Source organism: Pseudozyma flocculosa (assembly GCF_000417875.1).
Source record: "Pseudozyma flocculosa PF-1 unplaced genomic scaffold scaffold00001, whole genome shotgun sequence".
Lineage (NCBI taxonomy): Eukaryota > Fungi > Basidiomycota > Ustilaginomycetes > Ustilaginales > Ustilaginaceae > Pseudozyma > Pseudozyma flocculosa.
Genome location: NW_006920869.1, coordinates 812,023 through 829,997, shown reverse-complemented (window position 1 = coordinate 829,997; position 17,975 = coordinate 812,023). Strand labels below are relative to the sequence as shown.

The following is a 17,975-nucleotide window of genomic DNA, read 5'->3' as shown; positions in this document are numbered from 1 at the left end:
ACCGTCAGCTGGGCTGCCTGGGCCTGGCCTGCCTGTCTGGTCGCTGGACGTGGGGATGTGCAGGCGAGGCTCATTATTGTCCCTGCAGCCTGACCTGACCTGACCTGACCTGACCATGCCCGCGTTGCCCTTGGCACCCCTTCGTTCTCACCATAACATCCTCTCTCATCCTCTCCTATCGCCTTGGCCCTCGTCGCAATCGCAGCCGCGACCACAACCACAACCGCGCCACCCCTGCCGCTTTGCCAGTCATGGGCTCTTGAGACGGCCTTCCGCTCCAGCAACCTCCTCGCGGCCTCTGTCTTTGACCCTCGAAGTCAGCGCCCCCTTATCTGGCTCTCTCGATCCGACATGCGAGGTCCGCGACCATCTTGCCACACCCTAGACACTTTCGAGCAACACCGCGAGCAACACCGCGAGCAACACCGCGAGCAACACCGCGAGCAACACCGCGAGCAACACAGCTCCCGTCACCGTCCACTCGCATCGGCCCCTGACCGGGCGCTTCGGCTTCGTCTTCTCACACGATGCGCGCCGCGGGCCTAGGCTCGCAGCCCCGCACGGCCACAAGACACTCTTTTGGGCGCGCAGTCGGCCGCGGCATCGTCCTGCTCTTGCTTGCGTCATGCGCCTTCGTCGCCGCCAGCGCTCAGCAGGTCCAGCTGCAGCCGCGCTCGCCAGGCCCGACGCCGACGCTTCCTCTCCAGCGCCGCCAGGGTACCGAGACGGAGATGGCGACCACGACCTTCGAGCTGCCCACCGCCGCCATCTCTGTCGATGGCCAGCCCTCGCCCACCTCGGCGTACGGCCATGACCCGCTGCTCGCCCTCATGCCCGACTTTGCCTTCAGCATGCCCGCCCAGATCACCGTCAACGGCATCAACCTCGCCCTGGTCGCCGTCCTGGTCACCCATCTCCTCTTCACCGTCCAGTACCACTTTCCGCTCAGCCGGAGGAACTTTTTCCTCCAGATATCCAGCTCCATCATGCTGCTTGTCAGCCTCAGCGTCACCCTCCACATCATCCTCTCCCAGCTCGAGGCAAAGAGTCAGGACTGGCCTTTCATGTTTCCCTACATCGGCGTCCAGGTGCCTCCCGGCGACGAGTCCTGGACGACGGTGCAAGAGGTCTTTTACCTGCTCATGCGCGCCATCACCACGCTCCTGATCCATGTGGGTGTCTGCGGTTCCGGCCGCCCTGTGTCGGAGGGTTGGCGAAGGCGGCCCCTCATGATCGGCCTCGTATCGCTCCAGCCGTTGGGATGCAGCCGTGCTAACTGGCGTCTCGTCGTGCCTCGCCTGCGGATCCCACCACGCCCTGCAGGTCACACACATTCAGTTCCTGACCCTGCTGTTCCCCTCGGCACTCGAAGCCCGCCTGATCCTCTGGATGCTCGGGCCGCTCGCCATCGTCAACTCTGGCATGGAGTTCACCGCGTTGTCGTCGGACGACGACTTCAAGACATCGGACCTCGGAGACGCCATCCGCAACATCTGCAACAGCACCTTGACGCTGCTCTACACTTCGGCTCTGCTGATCTGGGGCACCCTCGTCAACCGGCGGCGCGCGTGGCGCGCAGGCGGCGGCACGGCCGCGTTTGGTGGCGGCTCGGTCGGCCTCGCCGTGATCAACACCGTCATCAGCTTCATCGAGATCAAGTACGACCGCCTCTGGTGGCTGCCCAACGTCTGCTGGACGCTGACCATCTGGCAGAGCTGGCTCGGCTTCTGGTGGTGGGTCAGCAGCGGCATGGGCATCGGCGAGGTCGAGGACCGCCAGGAAAGGCTCGAGAAGAAACGCAAGCGCGAACTGAGGCGCCGTCGCAAGGCGGAACGCCAGAGGAGGAAGGCGGCCGGAATGTTGATCGACGACGAAGACGGCGACGGCGGCCGTGGCGGGCGCACCGGCCGCAGCGGAGGCGCGGCCGCCAACGAGGCGCACGAGGGCTCCAACGGCGATGGCGCATCGTCGATACCGGGCTTCAACGGTATCCGCCGCCTCAAGGACCGGATGATCGGCGACGGGAATGGCTCCAGTGCCGTGCGCCGGCCTCGCCGCTCCACCGCCCAGCCCGGTGCGGATGGCGGTCAGGACCTCGAGCACATTGAGCTGCGCCAGGTCCGCATCGCCTCGGATGTCGACGAGCGTTCGCCGGACCTGGCCAACGCCGGCGGTCACCACGCCGAGGGCGCCTCCGATCTCGAGCGGGTCGCCATCGACGAGGATGGCGCAGGCAGCACCGCCGGCGATCGGGCCGACGACGCCGCTGAAGACTCGCGCACCACGGCAGGCACGGGCAGCGGATCGAGCGACACCAACCCGACGACGGCGGCGTCTTCGGCGCCGCCCGGCTGGTTTGGCCTGGCGGCGCAGAAGCTGATGGACAAGCAGCCCAACTTTATCAAGGCGCGCTTCCGCCGTCTCCGACTGGCGCACGTGGCGGCCGCCAGGCGCGCCGCGACCGAGCAGAGTGTGCTGCGCGAGCAGGTGCTCAACAGCTCTCGAAACGTCGGACCGGGCCTGCGTCACATGATGTTTGATCGGGCCGACTCGGTGCGTGGTGGCATCGATGCGAGCGCCGGTGCTGCGCGAGCGGGCAGCGCCGACGTCAGCAGGCGAAACTCGAACATTGTGCGATCCCCGTCGACGGGCGAGGCGCCGGATGTTGGAGAGCGCAGTCCGCCGAGCCGTCGCACCTCTCGCGGCGGCAGCCGACCGGGCGGCGACAGGAGCGCCAACGTCGGCGGCGCAGTTTCCCCCGAAGAGGCGCGACTGCGCCTGACGCGCATCGCATCCGACGGGCCTTATACGGCCAGCAACGACACGTCGACGACGCGGCACAGCCCGCCGACCACGCCGTCAGGCAGCGGCAGCTCGCTCCAGGCTGCCGTGGGCGCCGATCCGAGCGATCGGCCTCGCCAGCATCCGTTGTTGCATCATGTCGGAGGCGCAGAAACTGCCGCCGACGACGAGTGGGTCGATGACGACGAGCGGCCGGCGCCAGCGCCGCGGACCGGCCGCCGGGCTGTGTCGCCGATCAGGCGCCGTCCAGACGGCGGCCATGGCCAGATTGATGATGAAGACGACGACGACGACGAAAACGGCGACGATGGCGGGGCAGCGTCGAGCTGGTTCTGGAGAGGGGGTCTGCGGCAGATGCGGCTACGGGATCGCACCCGTTACGACTGACGGCAGCCATCGCTCTGGCCGCACCATGTAATTGTACCCTTGTTTCGTTTTCTCGCTCGTGCCTTGCTATCGAAGCGAACCGTTGGTCGTCGCTTTGCCCCTGGTTGTCTGACATCGAGCTCAGTCGTCGGTTAGCATCCGGCTGGCCCTACCATGGCCCGGGATGCGCCGTGCCTCGGTGCCGACTTTGGACGCTTCCGTTGGATTCAAGCAGACTGGCCTGCATGCATGGCTTGCCGGACCTGCAAGCCATGTGGACGGACGGGCCGACCCCTGCGTCCGCTTTGGCCCACCGCAGGGCAGGCACACTACTCGGCCAGTTCAGTAGACAGATCAGAGAGTCCAAGGCAGGCGCGCCTTGCTTGCTTGTCGTTCGGCAGCCCATCCCGACCCACAGCCTACCGGTACCCTGGCCGGCCTGCCTATAGCCAGCTTTGTCTGCCACCTCGGATCGACGACCAAAAAGCTAGCATGCTGCCGGTCTGCTGTTGCATCGTTCCTTCCGATCCTTCCTTCTTTCCATCCGGGTCTCGTTGCTTGGCCCGCCCGCGTCCCACCCTGCCGCCCCGCCGAATCACCAGGCAGGCTTCTTGTCGGAGCGAGGGGCTCACCAAAGTCCGAGAGGGGGGAAAACACACGCACGCACGCAAGCACCCGCGCCGCCCGTCCTCGCTGCCTGTACGGGGGACCGCGTGGAGTGGGCCTGCGGGTCTGATCTGGCCTCCCCACGCAGAGTTGCACGACGCTCCGCTGATCCTCTGGTCGCTATTGGCACTCCGCTCCCCTGCCCGCCATGCCTGTGCACGTCGGAAGCAAGAGGCCAGCGAGGGGGCCGGGGCGGGGATGCGTTCGGCCCAGCTCGAGCTCTGGCCCTCACCTGCGGATACAGCCGAACCTTGTTGATCTCCCAGCGCAAGTCGAGGCTGAAAGAAGGCGAAGATGGCGCGCCGTGAGCTTCATCTTCGCCTGGCCCCTTGGCCCCTTCCCGTCCCGTCCCCACCTTCTTCACTTTCATCTGGTGTCGCTATCGCTGTGCCACCGCCGTCGTCGCTCTTGCCGGTGCTTGACTCGCACTTTCGCCACGCTCCTTCATTCACACCAGCCACCACCCTCTCTTCTATCTTCTGGCCAGCGCCCTCGCCCTCGGCCTTCCCTTCGCTCCTTCTCTGACGACAAACATGAGCTCACTCGACTGCCGCGGCGTCACGGGCCTACCCGCGGACCTGCCTCAGCTCGCCGGCGCGCGCGTCTGCGGCTTTGTGGGGAGCAAGCAGCCCGACATGTTCAGCGCGTGCTGTTCCGGCGCCATCTACGACGGCAGCGAGGCGCCCGCCGCCGACCAGCAGGCGGCACCGCCATCGACGGGCTGCCTCACCTACTGCATCACCGACCTCTCGCTCACCGAATTCACCAGCTGCCTCTCGCAGCAGCCAGACTTCCGCAACAGCTCAAAGACGTTTTGCAGCGGCGACGCCGATCCCTTTCACCCGGACGCCGTCAGCGCTTCGGCCATCAGCGCGGCCAGCGCGGCCAGCAGCAGGCTGATGCTGTCCAAGCAGGCCGTCGCGACCTTGATCGTCGCCGCCCTGGCCGTCGTCGCACCCTACGGCGCCCCGTGATGCGCCCGCCCTTCGAGCATCTCGGCCTCGAGTTGCAAACCACACACACGCAGAGATACCGGTCTGGCCAGCCTCGTCGACCGCCATCAGGGCCGGCTGTAGGAGCCATGCAAGGCCAGTCATCGGCACCGAGACGTACCGGTACGCTGCACCCAGACAAGACGTTGCAGTGCCACCTCGCTGCTCCCGCGCCAGAGGGGCGAGAGCGATCCGTCGACCGATGCTGGCGAGCATCACCCCAACTAGCAGTCGCGGTCGACTTCGATCATTATCCTTGCTGACAGCAAGCCGTGCGGCCATCCGGGCCCCAAGGCGCCGTTCGCCCTCGTCGTCCATCCACCACGCGCGCATCATGACGCCGGCAGCGTTGCCGCAGACATGGCGATGTCGGCCGCTCGACGAGCGTCTTATTTCTCCATTGATGCGGCGATGGCCATCCAATGGCCGGCCGTCCGGTGTTTTGCGACATGCAGGCTCAACCCTGCCTATCGCCATACAGACTTATATGCCTGCTGCTGATCTGCGGACTTGGGCTGCGCGGAGTTGATCATCGCACGCCGGCAAGCTAGCAAGCAAGCAAGGCAGCATGAACAAGGACAAGGACAAGTTTCATGCCAGGCGCGCTCGCAAATAGCGCCAGGCCAGGCCTGGTCATTTCGACCAAGCCGGTCTCACTGTGGCGTTGACCCCTGCCTGCCACGCATCCTATGAGGAGGATGCCGTCGAGCGTGGTGGAAACCAACGTCAGGGACGCGCCCGAGGCTACGGGACATCCAACGGGCGAGCCCCAGGAGACGGTAGTAGTCTCGCCCGTGTCACCCCTGTGCACCAGGCGCGTGCTTGCTTTGCAGGCCAGGGGATCCCTGCAGGTCCTCCTACCTGGGCCATGCGCGGACGCGGAGCGAAAACCTAGATGCGACTGTAGCACCTCCTACCCTCTTGCGAAGCAGCTGCGCAGCCTGGAGGTACCACCGAAGCGCTGCTATCGCGGCGGAAGAGGCGGAACTGCGCAGCGTTGCTTTGGACCTGCCGATGCCGAGCAGGCCGTGTGGTAGGCCGGGTAGGTAGTGCTGGTCATCGATCCACGGATGCCGGCCATGAGATTGGGCTCGATGAGGCAACCCACAACGGGAGTTCCAATGGCCAACGCTGCGAGAGGGGGAGCATGGACAAAGAAGACGCAGGGGCAGAGGGTCCAAGACAAGCCAGGCCTGGCTGGCCTGTGTGGCAGGGATCAGGCCGCAGGTGGGCGCGACGGGTGTGGTCGTGCAACGACGATGGTGGACATCAGCAACCTGGCGGCCCTTGCGCGGGCAGGTGGCTGACCTCGTCCTGCTGCAGTGATCGTGTGGCACCGGTAACGAGGCGGTCGTTGAGGAGGCCGGGGGCTTGCCAGAAGGAGCGGGCGGGTGTAGCGAAACATGACAGGTCCTCTTAGCATGGATGGCCACCGCCCCCGCTTTCCGACGATGTGGGTCGGTCGGTCGGTCGGTCGGTCGGCCGGCCTGCACTGGCCTGGCCTGCCCCTGCTCTGCCCTGGCCCTGGCGCTTGTGCCTGGCTAGCACGCGTGGGGCCACACAGGCCAGACCAGGCTAAGCAAGGCCAAGATGGGTGGGCCTGGCCGGGCCCGTTTGCTGGCAGGCGTTGCCTAGCAGGCCAGAGACAAAAGGGACGACGTGGGCGTCGACGCACAGAAGGAAGAGGGGGGGATCCGGAGCCGTAGGCCCGAAGCAGTTACGGGTGAGGTAGGCCAGTCGGTGCAGAGGCCAGCGACGAGGCAGGCCACAGGCCACAGAGTTGAGGCCAAGCGAGGAGCCAGCCAGCCAGGCCTAGGCGAGGCCAGCAAGCCAACCGAGGTTCGGCGACGGCGACGGCGACGGCCACAGCGACGGCCACAGCGACAGGGTTTAACGAAAGGCGGCGACAGCCAGCTCGCCGGCCAGCCAGCCAGCCAGCCAGCCAAAGCTTGGATGGTCCGAGCCGTTGCAGCCTGGCCCGACCTGACCGACACATGGATATGCTCTCTGTCGTCGTCCTCTCTCGGCGCAATCCGCAGGGCAAAGCGCGGTTGCTTCTTCGCGGGGCCAGCATGGAAGCCAACAGGCAGGCAAAGTGAAGCAGGTGCAGAGCCAACAGGAGACAGAGAGAGCACAAGCGAAGCAAGGCAGGCCATCAAATCCACGGCGGCAGAAATGGCGCGCAGACAGAAGAGGGAGCTCAGGTGCTCAGCAGGCGGCACGCACGCACGCGCATACAGATCCGTACCACCCACCGCGGGCGAGCCACCGACACACAGAGGAAGCGAAAAAGGCCGGCAGCACAGGCAGGCGACCCCAGCCTGTCGGTGCCTGGGGCAGCACCGGCTCTGCAGCCAAGGCCACCATCACCGCCCACCACCGCCCACCACCTCCCATCACCACCGCCACCAGCACCAGCACCACCACCACCACCACCACCACCACCACCACCACCACCAACACTACCACCATCGTCGCAGCCACCGACGCCACAACCACAACGACCACTGGGCAGCAGCCTACCTGCAGGCCACGCAGCGCTTCCCCAGCCGGCACGCTCCTCGACTCGCCTCCAACCCCACAACCACCAATCGTCGGCACCTTCGCAGTCCGCCCACGCCCCATCGTCGTCCCTGCCGTCATCGTGGCCGCCACCAGCATCTCCGAAGCGAGTCATCCCGTCTTATCCTCGTCTTCTTGCCCTACGTCCGCTCCTTCTGTGCTTCACCCAAGCCTTTGACTTTCAGCTGGCCCGGTGCCCGACCATCCAGTCCGCATTCACCTTGAGCGGCTGCTCTTCGCCCCTTGGCCTTCGCTGCCCGCCTGCTCCGTGCTCACACACGACTTCGTTTATGCCGTCCTTCGCCACGCCTGCCGCCTGCTCTTGCTAGTTTCTCGACACTTTGGAGCTTGCTCCGTGACAAGTCGCCCGAGACCCTAGCCGGCGTGACCCTCGAACTGCTTCCTCGTCTCAACGGCTCACTCTGTGGCCTCCGACCGCCCATCGTCACGCCGACATACTTCACGCCAGGCTGCTGCTCCTGATTTGACTGCCCGACGAAACGCCGTCGCGCACGTCAGCAGCCACCACGGGCTCCGATCGACCGCCACGGCACCCGCTCCTCCCCACCCTGACAAGGCTGGCGAGACGCTGAAGCTCAGCTGCGCTCCGAACTCGGAGCCGTCGGCACGCCCTTTGCACTTTCGCCGCCAACAATCGCATTCGGCTCAGTCGCGCTGCGCTGTCGCAGTGCTCATCCGGTGCTTCGACGCCACTCGCCGGAGCCTCCCGCTGGAACCTCGAAGCTCAACATCTTCGGCCACTATTTCAGGCAGGATTCCCTCGCGCCCGTCCAGCTTGGAGGCGTCTCCCTCGCCTTGACCTTGCTCGCCCCAGAAACGTATGCCGTGCGACCAGCTCGGGTCGACTGACGGCGCCAAAAGCTTCCAACGGTGTCCGCAATCGCGCTGTCCCGAACGCATCGGCCGCTGAGCGCGCAGTCCGGCGGGCCCTCGAGCGCGGTCGATGGCGCAGCGCGCGCGAGTCCACACCGGCGACCATGCCCGGGGCGGCCCACCCCCCATACACGCTCCAGTCCCGTACGTAGACGGTGGCATGTCTCCGCAAGCGTCTCCCTTCATCTACGGCCACCCGGCGACCACCGACGGCAAAGGCGGCTACCCGCCATCGCTCGCACACCATCAGCGGGCTGGCGCACAGGGCTATGTCGACGGCAGTGGCATCCAGTCTGGACAGCATCTGCCGACGCATGGCGATCTACTGCCCTCTGAAACGTCGCACAACGGCATCGGAGGCGACGGCCGGGGTGACTATCTACACAATGGCCAGCACCAGATGGAGCCTAGGTCCAATGGAGGGTACCCTACGTCGCACCAGGGCCTCGGTCCATATCCGCAGGCGGGTGGCATGTCGTCGCAGGCGTTGCAGTACGGACAAGCTGGACACGCGCCGCTGCACTCGCCTGCGGATCTGCACCCGCCCATTCAGCATTTCGGCAATCACTATGGTCAGCAGGGCCATCAGCACCATCATCATCATCAGCAGCAGCAGCAGCAGATGCAGCAAATGCAGCACTTTCAACAACAGCAGCAACGGTCACCGCAGCACGCGCAGCCGCAACAGCGTGCCGTGTCGTCATTCTCCGACGCCCCCGCGATGCAACAGGCGGCCTTTCCGTCGGCGCACGGCAGCATCGCCTCGCAGGTTCCGCACCCGCCGCCGTCGACGCTGGACGCGGCAAGGTACGCCAAGCCAGCCTATGATCGGAGCTACAGCAGCGAGCAGGCCGTCTCGCAGTTTCAGGCCGGCAGCAGGAGGCCTATCGAAGACGACGGCGGGGCCCAACAGCCCAAGGGCAAGCGCCCGCGGCGTGCGGCAGACTCGACGTCGGAGCAGGCGGACGGCGCCAATGGCACCAAAGAGGGCGAGTCGCCAGACCACGGCGGCAGCGGAAAGTCGGACAGCGGCAACGGCAGCGGCAACGTGACCATGTTCCAGTGTCGCGGCTTTGGCGACTGCAAGATGGTCTTTACGCGCAGCGAGCACCTCGCTCGTCATGTCAGGTGAGTTTCTGCGAAGCGCTGCCGCCTGCGATTTTGGTGTTCAGGCGCCTCAATGCGACAGCCGATGTCGAGAGGTGCACTGGAGGGCACACCTCTGCACGTGGCACGACAAGCCTTGCTGACTTCGCTGCCCTGGCCCCTATCGCTCACTCTGACGCTCCGTGCGCGCTGCGCCCATGTTCTCTTCGTCGTTCGCAGGAAGCACACGGGAGAACGTCCGTTCCGATGCCACTGCGGCAAGGCCTTCTCGCGCCTCGATAACCTCCGACAGCACGCGCAGACCGTCCATGCCGACACGCCGGACCGGAACGAGACCATGATGCAAGAGCTGACCGCGCTGCACACGTCGCTGGCGCAGTCGGCGGCCCAGATGCAGCACGCCAAGGCGCAGGTGCTGGGCAAGAGCAGCTCGCCTGGCGCCCTGATCGCCACCCACAATCAGAGCGGCAGAAAGGCGAAGAACAGCGCCAAGTCCGCTCCGAGCGCCCGCGCCGCCGGCAAGGGCGCGGGCCGGGACGGCGATCGGTCAGAGGAACCGTCCAGCGGAGGTCCCGCCCACGCGGATGGCACTGCGGTCCCGTCTGACCCGAAGCAGCTGGCGCCAGGCGGGATACCGTATCCGGCGGGCTACGGCAACGCCGCAATGCAATTCGGTGGCGGCATCGTCCCAAACAGCGGCCTCGGGCCCGGCATGGCCGCCTATCCATCTCCCGGTTTCGAGACCCCGCATGCAGCCTCGCTGCCGGCCGACTCGCCCTCGTTCGTGGAGCAATCGCACTCGCACTATGCTGCGCTCCAGCCACGCCGCTCCGACTCCGTCGACGGTCAGCGCTACAGTGGCGGCGGGAGCTACTTTGAGTACTCGGGCGCCGCGGGTACGACGGCCGCGGCTTTCCCGAGCCAGCTGGCTGCGGCGCCCACCGGCGCAATGTCGAGCCTCGGCCATGGCCAGCTCTCGGCTCCCCCAACATCGAACGTCAACGTCGCCGGCGACAACTTCGCGACGCAGCCGGGCTACTATGGCTACGACCAGCTGGCGGGCGACGGTGACCGCCATCGGGCCGGCAGCGCGCCCGACCCTTCTGTCGCTTCGATCGATCACGACCCCAATTCGGCCTCGGCCTTTGCGCGGCGTTCGCAGCTCGACCAGCCAGACGACTCCGGGACCCACATGCTCGATGGCACGAATCGGCCCGGCGGCTATCTTCCGCAGGCTGGCCCCGATGCGGTTGGGGTCGACCATCGCCAAAATGCAGACTCAGACGTCCAGTATGCCAGGGGCAACCTCTACGGCGCCGGCGCGCTTGCCGGGCCGCAGGCCGCTTCGCTCTATCAGGACCAGCAGCCGGGCTACGGCGAGGGCGTGCATCCAGCGGCGCTGAAGCAGGAGGAAGGGTCGCTGTTCGGGACGGCCGGGCTCGACGGCTTGGGCGGCGGCGTCGACGTCAGCAACGGTTTCCAGGGAGGCAGGAGCTGGCGACGCAGATCCCGGACCGAAGAGCCAGGCTTGGATGCGTCGGCGCTCGAGGCCAGGATGCTGGGAGCAGGCCAGTACGGCCAGGACCTCGGCTATGGCCTGGAGTCGAGGGATCCGGCGGCGCTCACGCCGTCCTTCACCAACCCATTCTGGAGGCGCAGCAGCAGCGGGCTGGACGCCTTTGGCGGCGACGACTCGACACCCTTCGGCGGCCCGTTCTACGCATCTACGTCCGACGGCCACCACCACCTCCGCCGCCACGAGCTGCCAAAGTCCAGCTTCGAGAGCACGCTGTCAGCCCACCTGCACATGCGGACGCCCACGCTCTCCAAGCGCACCTCGACGTCGCTGCGTCCCGTCAGTCCGAGCCAGGGACCTCCGTCGAGGCAAGGCCCGCGTGGCTCGACGGATGTGGGATCCTTCCCGGCGCTTCCTCCGTCGGGCAGCTCCCACGGCATCCGGCCCATCAGCTCGCATGGCAACCGACCCATCACGCCCCACGACCGGCCCGTCCTGCCTCCGCTCTCTTCCCTGACGCCGTCGGCCAGCCGGCCGGGCACTGCGGCCGGAGGCATCTCTGGGCTGCTGCCACCGCCGAGCCGATCCGGCTCGCTGGCTGTCGCTCCTCCGTCGCAGCTTCCCAGCATCGATCAGCACCTCTTGAATGCCTCTGCCAACCTTTCGGACGGCGAAGGCCGGCCAAGCGATTTCCGACGCCCTTCCAGCAGCCCAGCCACCGGCCCAGGTGGGCTCGGGAGGCCGGGGACTGCCTCTTCGTCGCTCGCCAAGCCGCAGCTTGCCCTCTCTTCGCTCCGAGCGGGCTCGCGCACGAGTTATGGTCTCGAAGGCGGGCCCATCGGACCCGATGCGCCACCGTCGGGTCCGCCGGCGCGACTCGGCTCGTCTGCCGGCTTGGCCGAGTTCAACATATCCGGCGAGCGGCGGCCGACGACGTCGGGCGCCTCGCTCGGGCCAAAACTGCGGCCGCTGTCGCGCGGCGGGCCGTCCGCTGCAGCGCTGCCGCCCCTGTCGACCACGCTAGCCGGTCTTGAGAGTCGCAGAGGATCGGCGATTCCGCGAGAAGGGGGTGCCCGCCCAAGCTCTGGCCGCCCTTCGCCCGAGCTGCAAATGACGCTGTCACGTGTCAGCACCAGCAGACCAAAGTCGGCCGGGGGTCCTGGCCTGACGGGCCTCTCGGGCCGACTCAACACGGTGGGCTCGGACCTGCGGACCAGCCCGCCGAGCAACGCCTCGCCCTTTATGTTTCAGCCGCCGCCGCTTCCGAAGGAGAGCGGCCCTCTTCAGCCTGGCCCGCTGGGCAGGCGGGGGAGCGAGCGCCCCGGCAGTGTCGCCGGTCTGGCGAGGAGACGCCCCGGCTCGAGCTCCCACGATGTGCTCACGCGCCTCGGCTCCAGCGGCGGGGCAGCCGAAGCCTTTGGCGGCGGTCTGCGGCCGCTATCGCGAGGCGGTGCCCTGCGGGACGGCGAAGGTACCGGCGTGGCTTCGTCGGGCGAAGCCATGCTGCCCCGGCTGAAGAGCACGCTGACCGGTGCGCCGACCGGGCCATCGGCTGGGCGCGGGGGCATCATGCAGCGGGCCGACGGCGACGCGCGAAGGCCGAGCCTGATGGATGCGCTGGAACGCCGAACCCCGTCTTGGTCGCGGCCAGTCACTGGCGGCGCCGAAGCGTCTGGGCGGCGGTCCGAAAGCCTTGGCACGCGGTTTAACCATGACCGGGAAGAGGAGCAGAGGATGGGCATCGAAAGGTGGCGGAGGGCCCAAAATGCCAGCGCGTACGAGTACGGCGAGGAGGATCGCCGCCTGACTTCGGCCGACGACCACGACCTCGACATCGGCGACTCTGGACTGCAGGGCCCCGCCGCCTCGCTGCGAGCCGGCCTGGCTCGCCGTCCGTCGACATCGGCCGGCGGTGGCGTCACGCGCTTTGACGGCGGGACGTTTGCTGCGCCGCGCAGGCCGAGCCACTCGGGCCGCAGCTCGTCGTTTGGCAATCAGCCCCTCCTCCAGCGCCGGCCGGCGGAGCAGGGCCACCACCACGACGACGACGACGACAACGACGACGACAACCGCGGCAACGGCAGTTGAGGCGACGCCGGAACCAGCCACCAGCCGTTCCTGAGGGCGTCGATGCTGGTCGCAGGAGCGCCTGCCGTCGGCCCTGAGCGCGCACGCTCTGTCCGTATACCCTTTGTTTGCGGGTGCTGCCAGGCTGGCCCGCACCGGGACGTGGTGCTGCCACGTAGGTGGTCAAAGGCGGCGCTGCCCCTGGGCCTGGCCTGCCCCTGGCCTGTCCCTGCCCCTGCCCCTGCCCCTGCTGCCCCTCCTCGTCCTCTCTCTTTCCCTTGTCCCTCTCTTTCTCGCTAACTGTACCACTACCGCTACTCTACCTCTCTACCAGTCTGCCCCTGTTTCAACTATTCTAGGTACCACGTCCACGCCACTTCCTGACTACACCTTGTCTTCTCTGCCAGTCGCGCTGGTGCGTCGAGCAGCCGTAATGCGCACCCGTATGTTGCTTCGCTCGCCCGTCGAGGATCGTCCCGAGGGGCGCCCCGTCTGTTTTCCTTTTTCGGATCCGTGTGCCGCGTGCGTCAAGCCCAGGCCAGGCCACGCCAGGCCACGCCAGGCCCGTCGGCCACGCGCGGTGACGAAAGGCGAGGCGAGGGAGCCAGCGGGCGATTTGGCGTGGCCTGGCGTTGGCCTGGCGTGGCCTGGCCCACCCGGCGGCGGAGCAGGAAGCTGCGTGCCGTGCCGTGCCGTGCGGCAGGGCAAAAGGCATGGGCGAGGCTGGCCTGCCCTGGCCTGGCCTGGCCTCGGCGCTGCTTTCCGTCCGTCTGTCGGTCTGTCTGGCAGAGTCGGGACGTCGTCGTCGTGGCTGCTCGCTCCCAACCGGCCGCACTCCACCTAATTTACCCCCGCCTCGTTCCGACCAACGCCCTTGTCGCCACCGCTCGCTGCACCTTTCTCTCGATTCCACCAGCATCTCCTCACAACTAGGACGAACGGCCACCCCGACGGTCCTCCACGACGCCCGCTCCATCTGCTCTCGACCACGCACGCGCCCACGCACCCACGCCCAATCTGCGGCCATCTCGAGCGGAGGCCGGCTCACAGCAGCCCACATCCGAAGCGCCAACCTTCTGGTCGAGAGCAAGCCGCAGATACCCGCTCGTCGTGTCTGCTCTCAACGACTCTCTCCTGCCTCAGGGGCTTGCCGATCTGGTCGTTCGGTCCAGGCCTTATACGGTCGTCGGTGCGGTGGCGCTACGTCTCCCGCCTCCTTTCTCGAACCGGCAATCAGCGCTCGTCATCATCCCCTCCCTGCCCTTCTCTGCCCGGCTTGGCGGTCGGTGAGCAGCGGTGACACCTCCATCTCCGTTCCGGCATGGTCACGACCGGCTTCACCGCGGCGCCTCCGCAGCCGCATCCGAGCTCGCAGCCATGGACCGATGGTGGTCCCTCCGCCGAGTCCCGCCCGCTCGCCCAGGGCTACCGGGACGATGAAGGCGACGAGCACGAGGGCGACGGCGAGGGTGACGGCGACGACGACGACGACGACGGCGAGACGATCGAGGGACACGACACCGGCAACGAGCTGCTCAATGAGACCACCGTCAAGTCCGGCTACCTCGCCAAGCGCGGAGAGAAGCGAAAGGTGGGTAGCGTGCGCCTCGCCGGTCGTTGATGTCGCTACGACTGTGAAGGCAGTGCTGGCGTTTCTCGCAGATGTAGGTGTTGAGCACATCGACCTCTCCCTCCCTCGCCGTGGCCGCAGACGTGGAAGAAGCGGTGGTTTGTGCTGCGCTCTTCGAAGCTGGCTTACTACAAGAACGACAAAGAGTACCAGCTGCTCCGCTTCATCGACGTCGGCGACATCAAGACTGTCGCCTCGGTCGAGCTCAAGAAGAATGAAAACACCTTTGGCATCGTCACGCCCAAGCGCACCTTCTACGTCAAGGCGAGCTCGCGCCACGAGATGGAGGCCTGGATCGCGGCGCTCAACGATGTCAAGGTGCAATATGCCCAGCGCAACACCCTGACCTCCGAAATAGCGGCCGTCGACCTGGGTCAGGACGCATCGACGCCGACAGCGACGGCGACGGCGACGTCGGCCGTCTCGCCGCAGCGCTCCGAGTCGCAGGACCGCAGCAAGACGGCCGGCGGCAGTGGAGCCAGGCCAATCAGCATCCACATCCCTGGCAAAGGCTCTTATGTCGCGCCGGCCCAGCCGCGACCCATCCCGGGCAGCAACGCCTTCAGCCCGCTGACGGTGACGAGCGAGAGCGACATTGGCGCTGAGCGCTTCGGGCTGAGCTACACGAGCTCGACGGGCCAGTCGATGGCGGGCAGCCCTGGCAGGTTCGACCACCCTGCGCCCGGCTTCCTCTCCGGCGGCCACTCGCCCGGCGGCCACTACTCGGGCAGCGATGCCAGCGAGCAAGGTCACTTTCAGGGGCGCGGATCCCACGGCTTTGGCAGCTTCCCTCGTCAGAGGAGCATCAGTGCCGGCCGCAGCAAGGAACCCCCAGCGAGCCCCGGCCCATCTTCGCAGGGCCAGAGTCAGGGTCAGGGTCACGGCCAGGGACAGGGACAGGCCAACGTGCTCAGCAGCTCAGAGGAGGAGGACGACTGGGACGAGGACGAGGCCGGAGATCGCGCGATGCCCCTGCCGGGCCACAACGATGGCGGCATCGCCGGAACCGGCCAGCAGGCGGCGTATCCGCCTCAGCCGTCCCAGACGCAGCAGCAGCAACAGCAGCCAGCGGCCGGCGGCGTGGCTTCGCCCGTCAACAGCGACTTTCTGCGCGACCCGAACAAGGTCATCACCCAGGGCTACCTCATGAAGCAGAGCAGCCGGCGCAAGGTCTGGCGGAAGCGCTGGTTCATCCTGACGGGCTCGAGCCTGATGTACACGCGCAGCCACATGGATGCCAAGGCGCACCGGCGGATCCCGATCTCGTCGATGCTCGACGCCATCGAGTACGAGTCCAAGAAGCTGCCCGTGGCCAGCCCGTCGAGTCCAAGCCTTGGCTCGTCGGCGACGATGCCCTTCGGGCTCGGCTCGTTTGCGGCGGGCGGCGGCGGCGGCCCCACGCCCGGGCAAGAAGGTGGCAGCGGGCCGGAGGGCACGGCCGCCACGGGTCTGGTGGGCGCTGCGGGCGCGCAACCTCAGCAGCCGGAGAGGATGATGCCGGAGCGCCGTCCGAGCATGGTGGCGGCGGCGGCCGGCGTGGCGAGCAACGTCGGCGCCAACGTGGGCATGGGCATGGGCATGGGCGGGTCCAAGAAGAAGAAGGAGAACTGCTTCAAGGTCATCAGCCCGAAGCGGACCTACCTGCTCTGCGCGCCGAGCGAGGAAGAGGAGATCAAGTGGCTGAGCGCCCTCAAGACGCTCATCAACCGCCAGCGTAACGCAAGCGCCGGCGCCAATGCCGGGTCGACCCAGTCTCATTCCCAGCCGCAGGGGCAGGCGGCCACGCCGAGCGGCACGACGTCCGGCGGCATCGGAGGCAGCAGCAGTGGTGCCGCACCTGCGGCAGCCGCGCCGCCCTCGTTGACCAAGAACCCCAGCACGGCCAGCTCCGCCACCATCTCGGCTCAGCAGAACGGTGCTGTCGCCTCGGGCACGCAGCAGGCGATGGGCTCTCCCGGCGCGGCGGGCGGAGCAGCTGCGACGACACCCTTTGCGGCGACGCCGGGGGCCGGTGATGCTGCTGCTGCCGGTGCTGCGGCGGGCGGCGAGGGAGGAGGTTTCTTCGCCGCTGCGAGGACGGGCCGAGAGAGGGCGCCGTCCCAGGGTCAGCAGCAGCAGCAGCCGCTGTCGCCGCCGAGGACGCAGCAGGCCGCTACGACCTGACCGGGCTGTCTGCCCTGCCACGGGGCTAGGCCGGGTCCAGCTTGCCTGCCGATCTGCCCCTTGTTCCTCGTCTCGTCTCGTCGTCGTCCCCTTTCTGCCCGCCACTGTTGCGTCCTTTCTCGCTCTGCAGGTCCGTTATACCCCGGATGGCCTCTCTCACCCTGATGCCGCTCCGCACTTTGCACGCGCGCCCCGTCGTGCTTTTCATCCCCGTCCCCATTGCCCTTCCGCCTCTGCCTTTATTGCCCTGTTTGAATGCATGCCCCCCCCTCCCCTTCCCCTCCCCCCTTCCCCGTCCGCTGCCCCGGACCCGTACGGTGCCCGACAAATCTGCCAACGCAAGGGAAAGAGCGAGCGAGGCGTAGGGACTCGTGCTGCTGCCGCCCGCTGCCTGGCCGACTGCACAGAACAGAGAGATGCGGGGACAGCCTTGGGGGCCTGGGTCGATGGCAGCCGAAGAGGCCGGGGTGGTGGTCCGTGCTGCCTGGATCGGTCAATCTGCAAACGCCCAGCGTGCCCGCCTGCCTTCGCTTCCATCGCTCTCTGGCTTCCTGCTTGGCGATAGGATAGGCTGGACTTGTGCAGCTCGACCTCTGCCATGCCATGCCATGCCACGCCATGCCATGCCATGCCGTCGGCGTGCACGTTACGTTGGAATGGCAGCTGATCTCGGCAACTTGGCCCGCCAGGCTAAAAGCTGGCGCCAGCGGCCCTGCCTGCCTACGATCGCAGACGGGCCCGGCCGCGTGTAGCCGTTGCGAGGCCAGGCCAGGCCAGGTCAGGCATATCTCCCTTTCCAGCCTGCCGAGAAGAGGCGTACGTTCGGCAGCAGGCTAGGTAGGTTTGCCTCGTCCCAACGTGGCCTGGACTGGCCAGCCCGCGGGACAGCGCGCCCAGCGAAGAAAACGGGCACGGAAATCGAGGTGAAAATCCCAACTTCGACGACAAACGACAACGGCCGTCGCTAACCCCCACCGTGCGGCCTGGTCGCCACGACAAAGCGGACTCGATGGAGGTCCTCGAGGCCACCTCGACCCTGCTCCTCCGAACGCTGCCGGGCATGGTGACCCAGGTCTACTCGTCCGCCGCCGGAAGCGCGCGCCGGCTGGGACCGCGCCTCATGTGGCTACATGGGCGGCTTGAGCCTCTAAGCCCTGCTTGCTGCGCTGCGAGAGAAGAAACACGAATCGGATCTTCGATGGACCGAGAG

At 67.1% G+C, this 17,975-nt stretch overlaps 4 protein-coding genes across 4 annotated transcripts; all 4 read left to right on the top strand.

The window, feature by feature from the left end:
• Positions 1 to 527: 527 nt before the first annotated feature.
• On the top strand, positions 528 to 3,189 carry PFL1_00294 (uncharacterized protein; the record flags this gene model as incomplete). Its single annotated transcript, XM_007877791.1, has 2 exons — positions 528 to 1,172; positions 1,324 to 3,189. 2 exons carry the CDS (start codon positions 528 to 530, stop codon positions 3,187 to 3,189), a joined length of 2,511 nt encoding a protein of 836 aa, XP_007875982.1.
• Positions 3,190 to 4,367: 1,178 nt separating this feature from the next.
• On the top strand, positions 4,368 to 4,808 carry PFL1_00293 (uncharacterized protein; the record flags this gene model as incomplete). The annotated part of the gene is made up of 1 exon (XM_007877790.1): positions 4,368 to 4,808. The coding sequence occupies one exon, from the start codon at positions 4,368 to 4,370 to the stop codon at positions 4,806 to 4,808; it is 441 nt and encodes a 146-aa protein (XP_007875981.1).
• A 3,544-nt stretch (positions 4,809 to 8,352) lies between these two features.
• Positions 8,353 to 12,993, top strand: PFL1_00292 (uncharacterized protein; the record flags this gene model as incomplete). The annotated part of the gene is made up of 2 exons (XM_007877789.1): positions 8,353 to 9,410; positions 9,609 to 12,993. 2 exons carry the CDS (start codon positions 8,353 to 8,355, stop codon positions 12,991 to 12,993), a joined length of 4,443 nt encoding a protein of 1,480 aa, XP_007875980.1.
• Positions 12,994 to 14,293: 1,300 nt separating this feature from the next.
• PFL1_00291 (uncharacterized protein) lies at positions 14,294 to 16,765 on the top strand (the record flags this gene model as incomplete). Its single annotated transcript, XM_007877788.1, has 2 exons — positions 14,294 to 14,563; positions 14,684 to 16,765. 2 exons carry the CDS (start codon positions 14,294 to 14,296, stop codon positions 16,763 to 16,765), a joined length of 2,352 nt encoding a protein of 783 aa, XP_007875979.1.
• Positions 16,766 to 17,975: the final 1,210 nt, after the last annotated feature.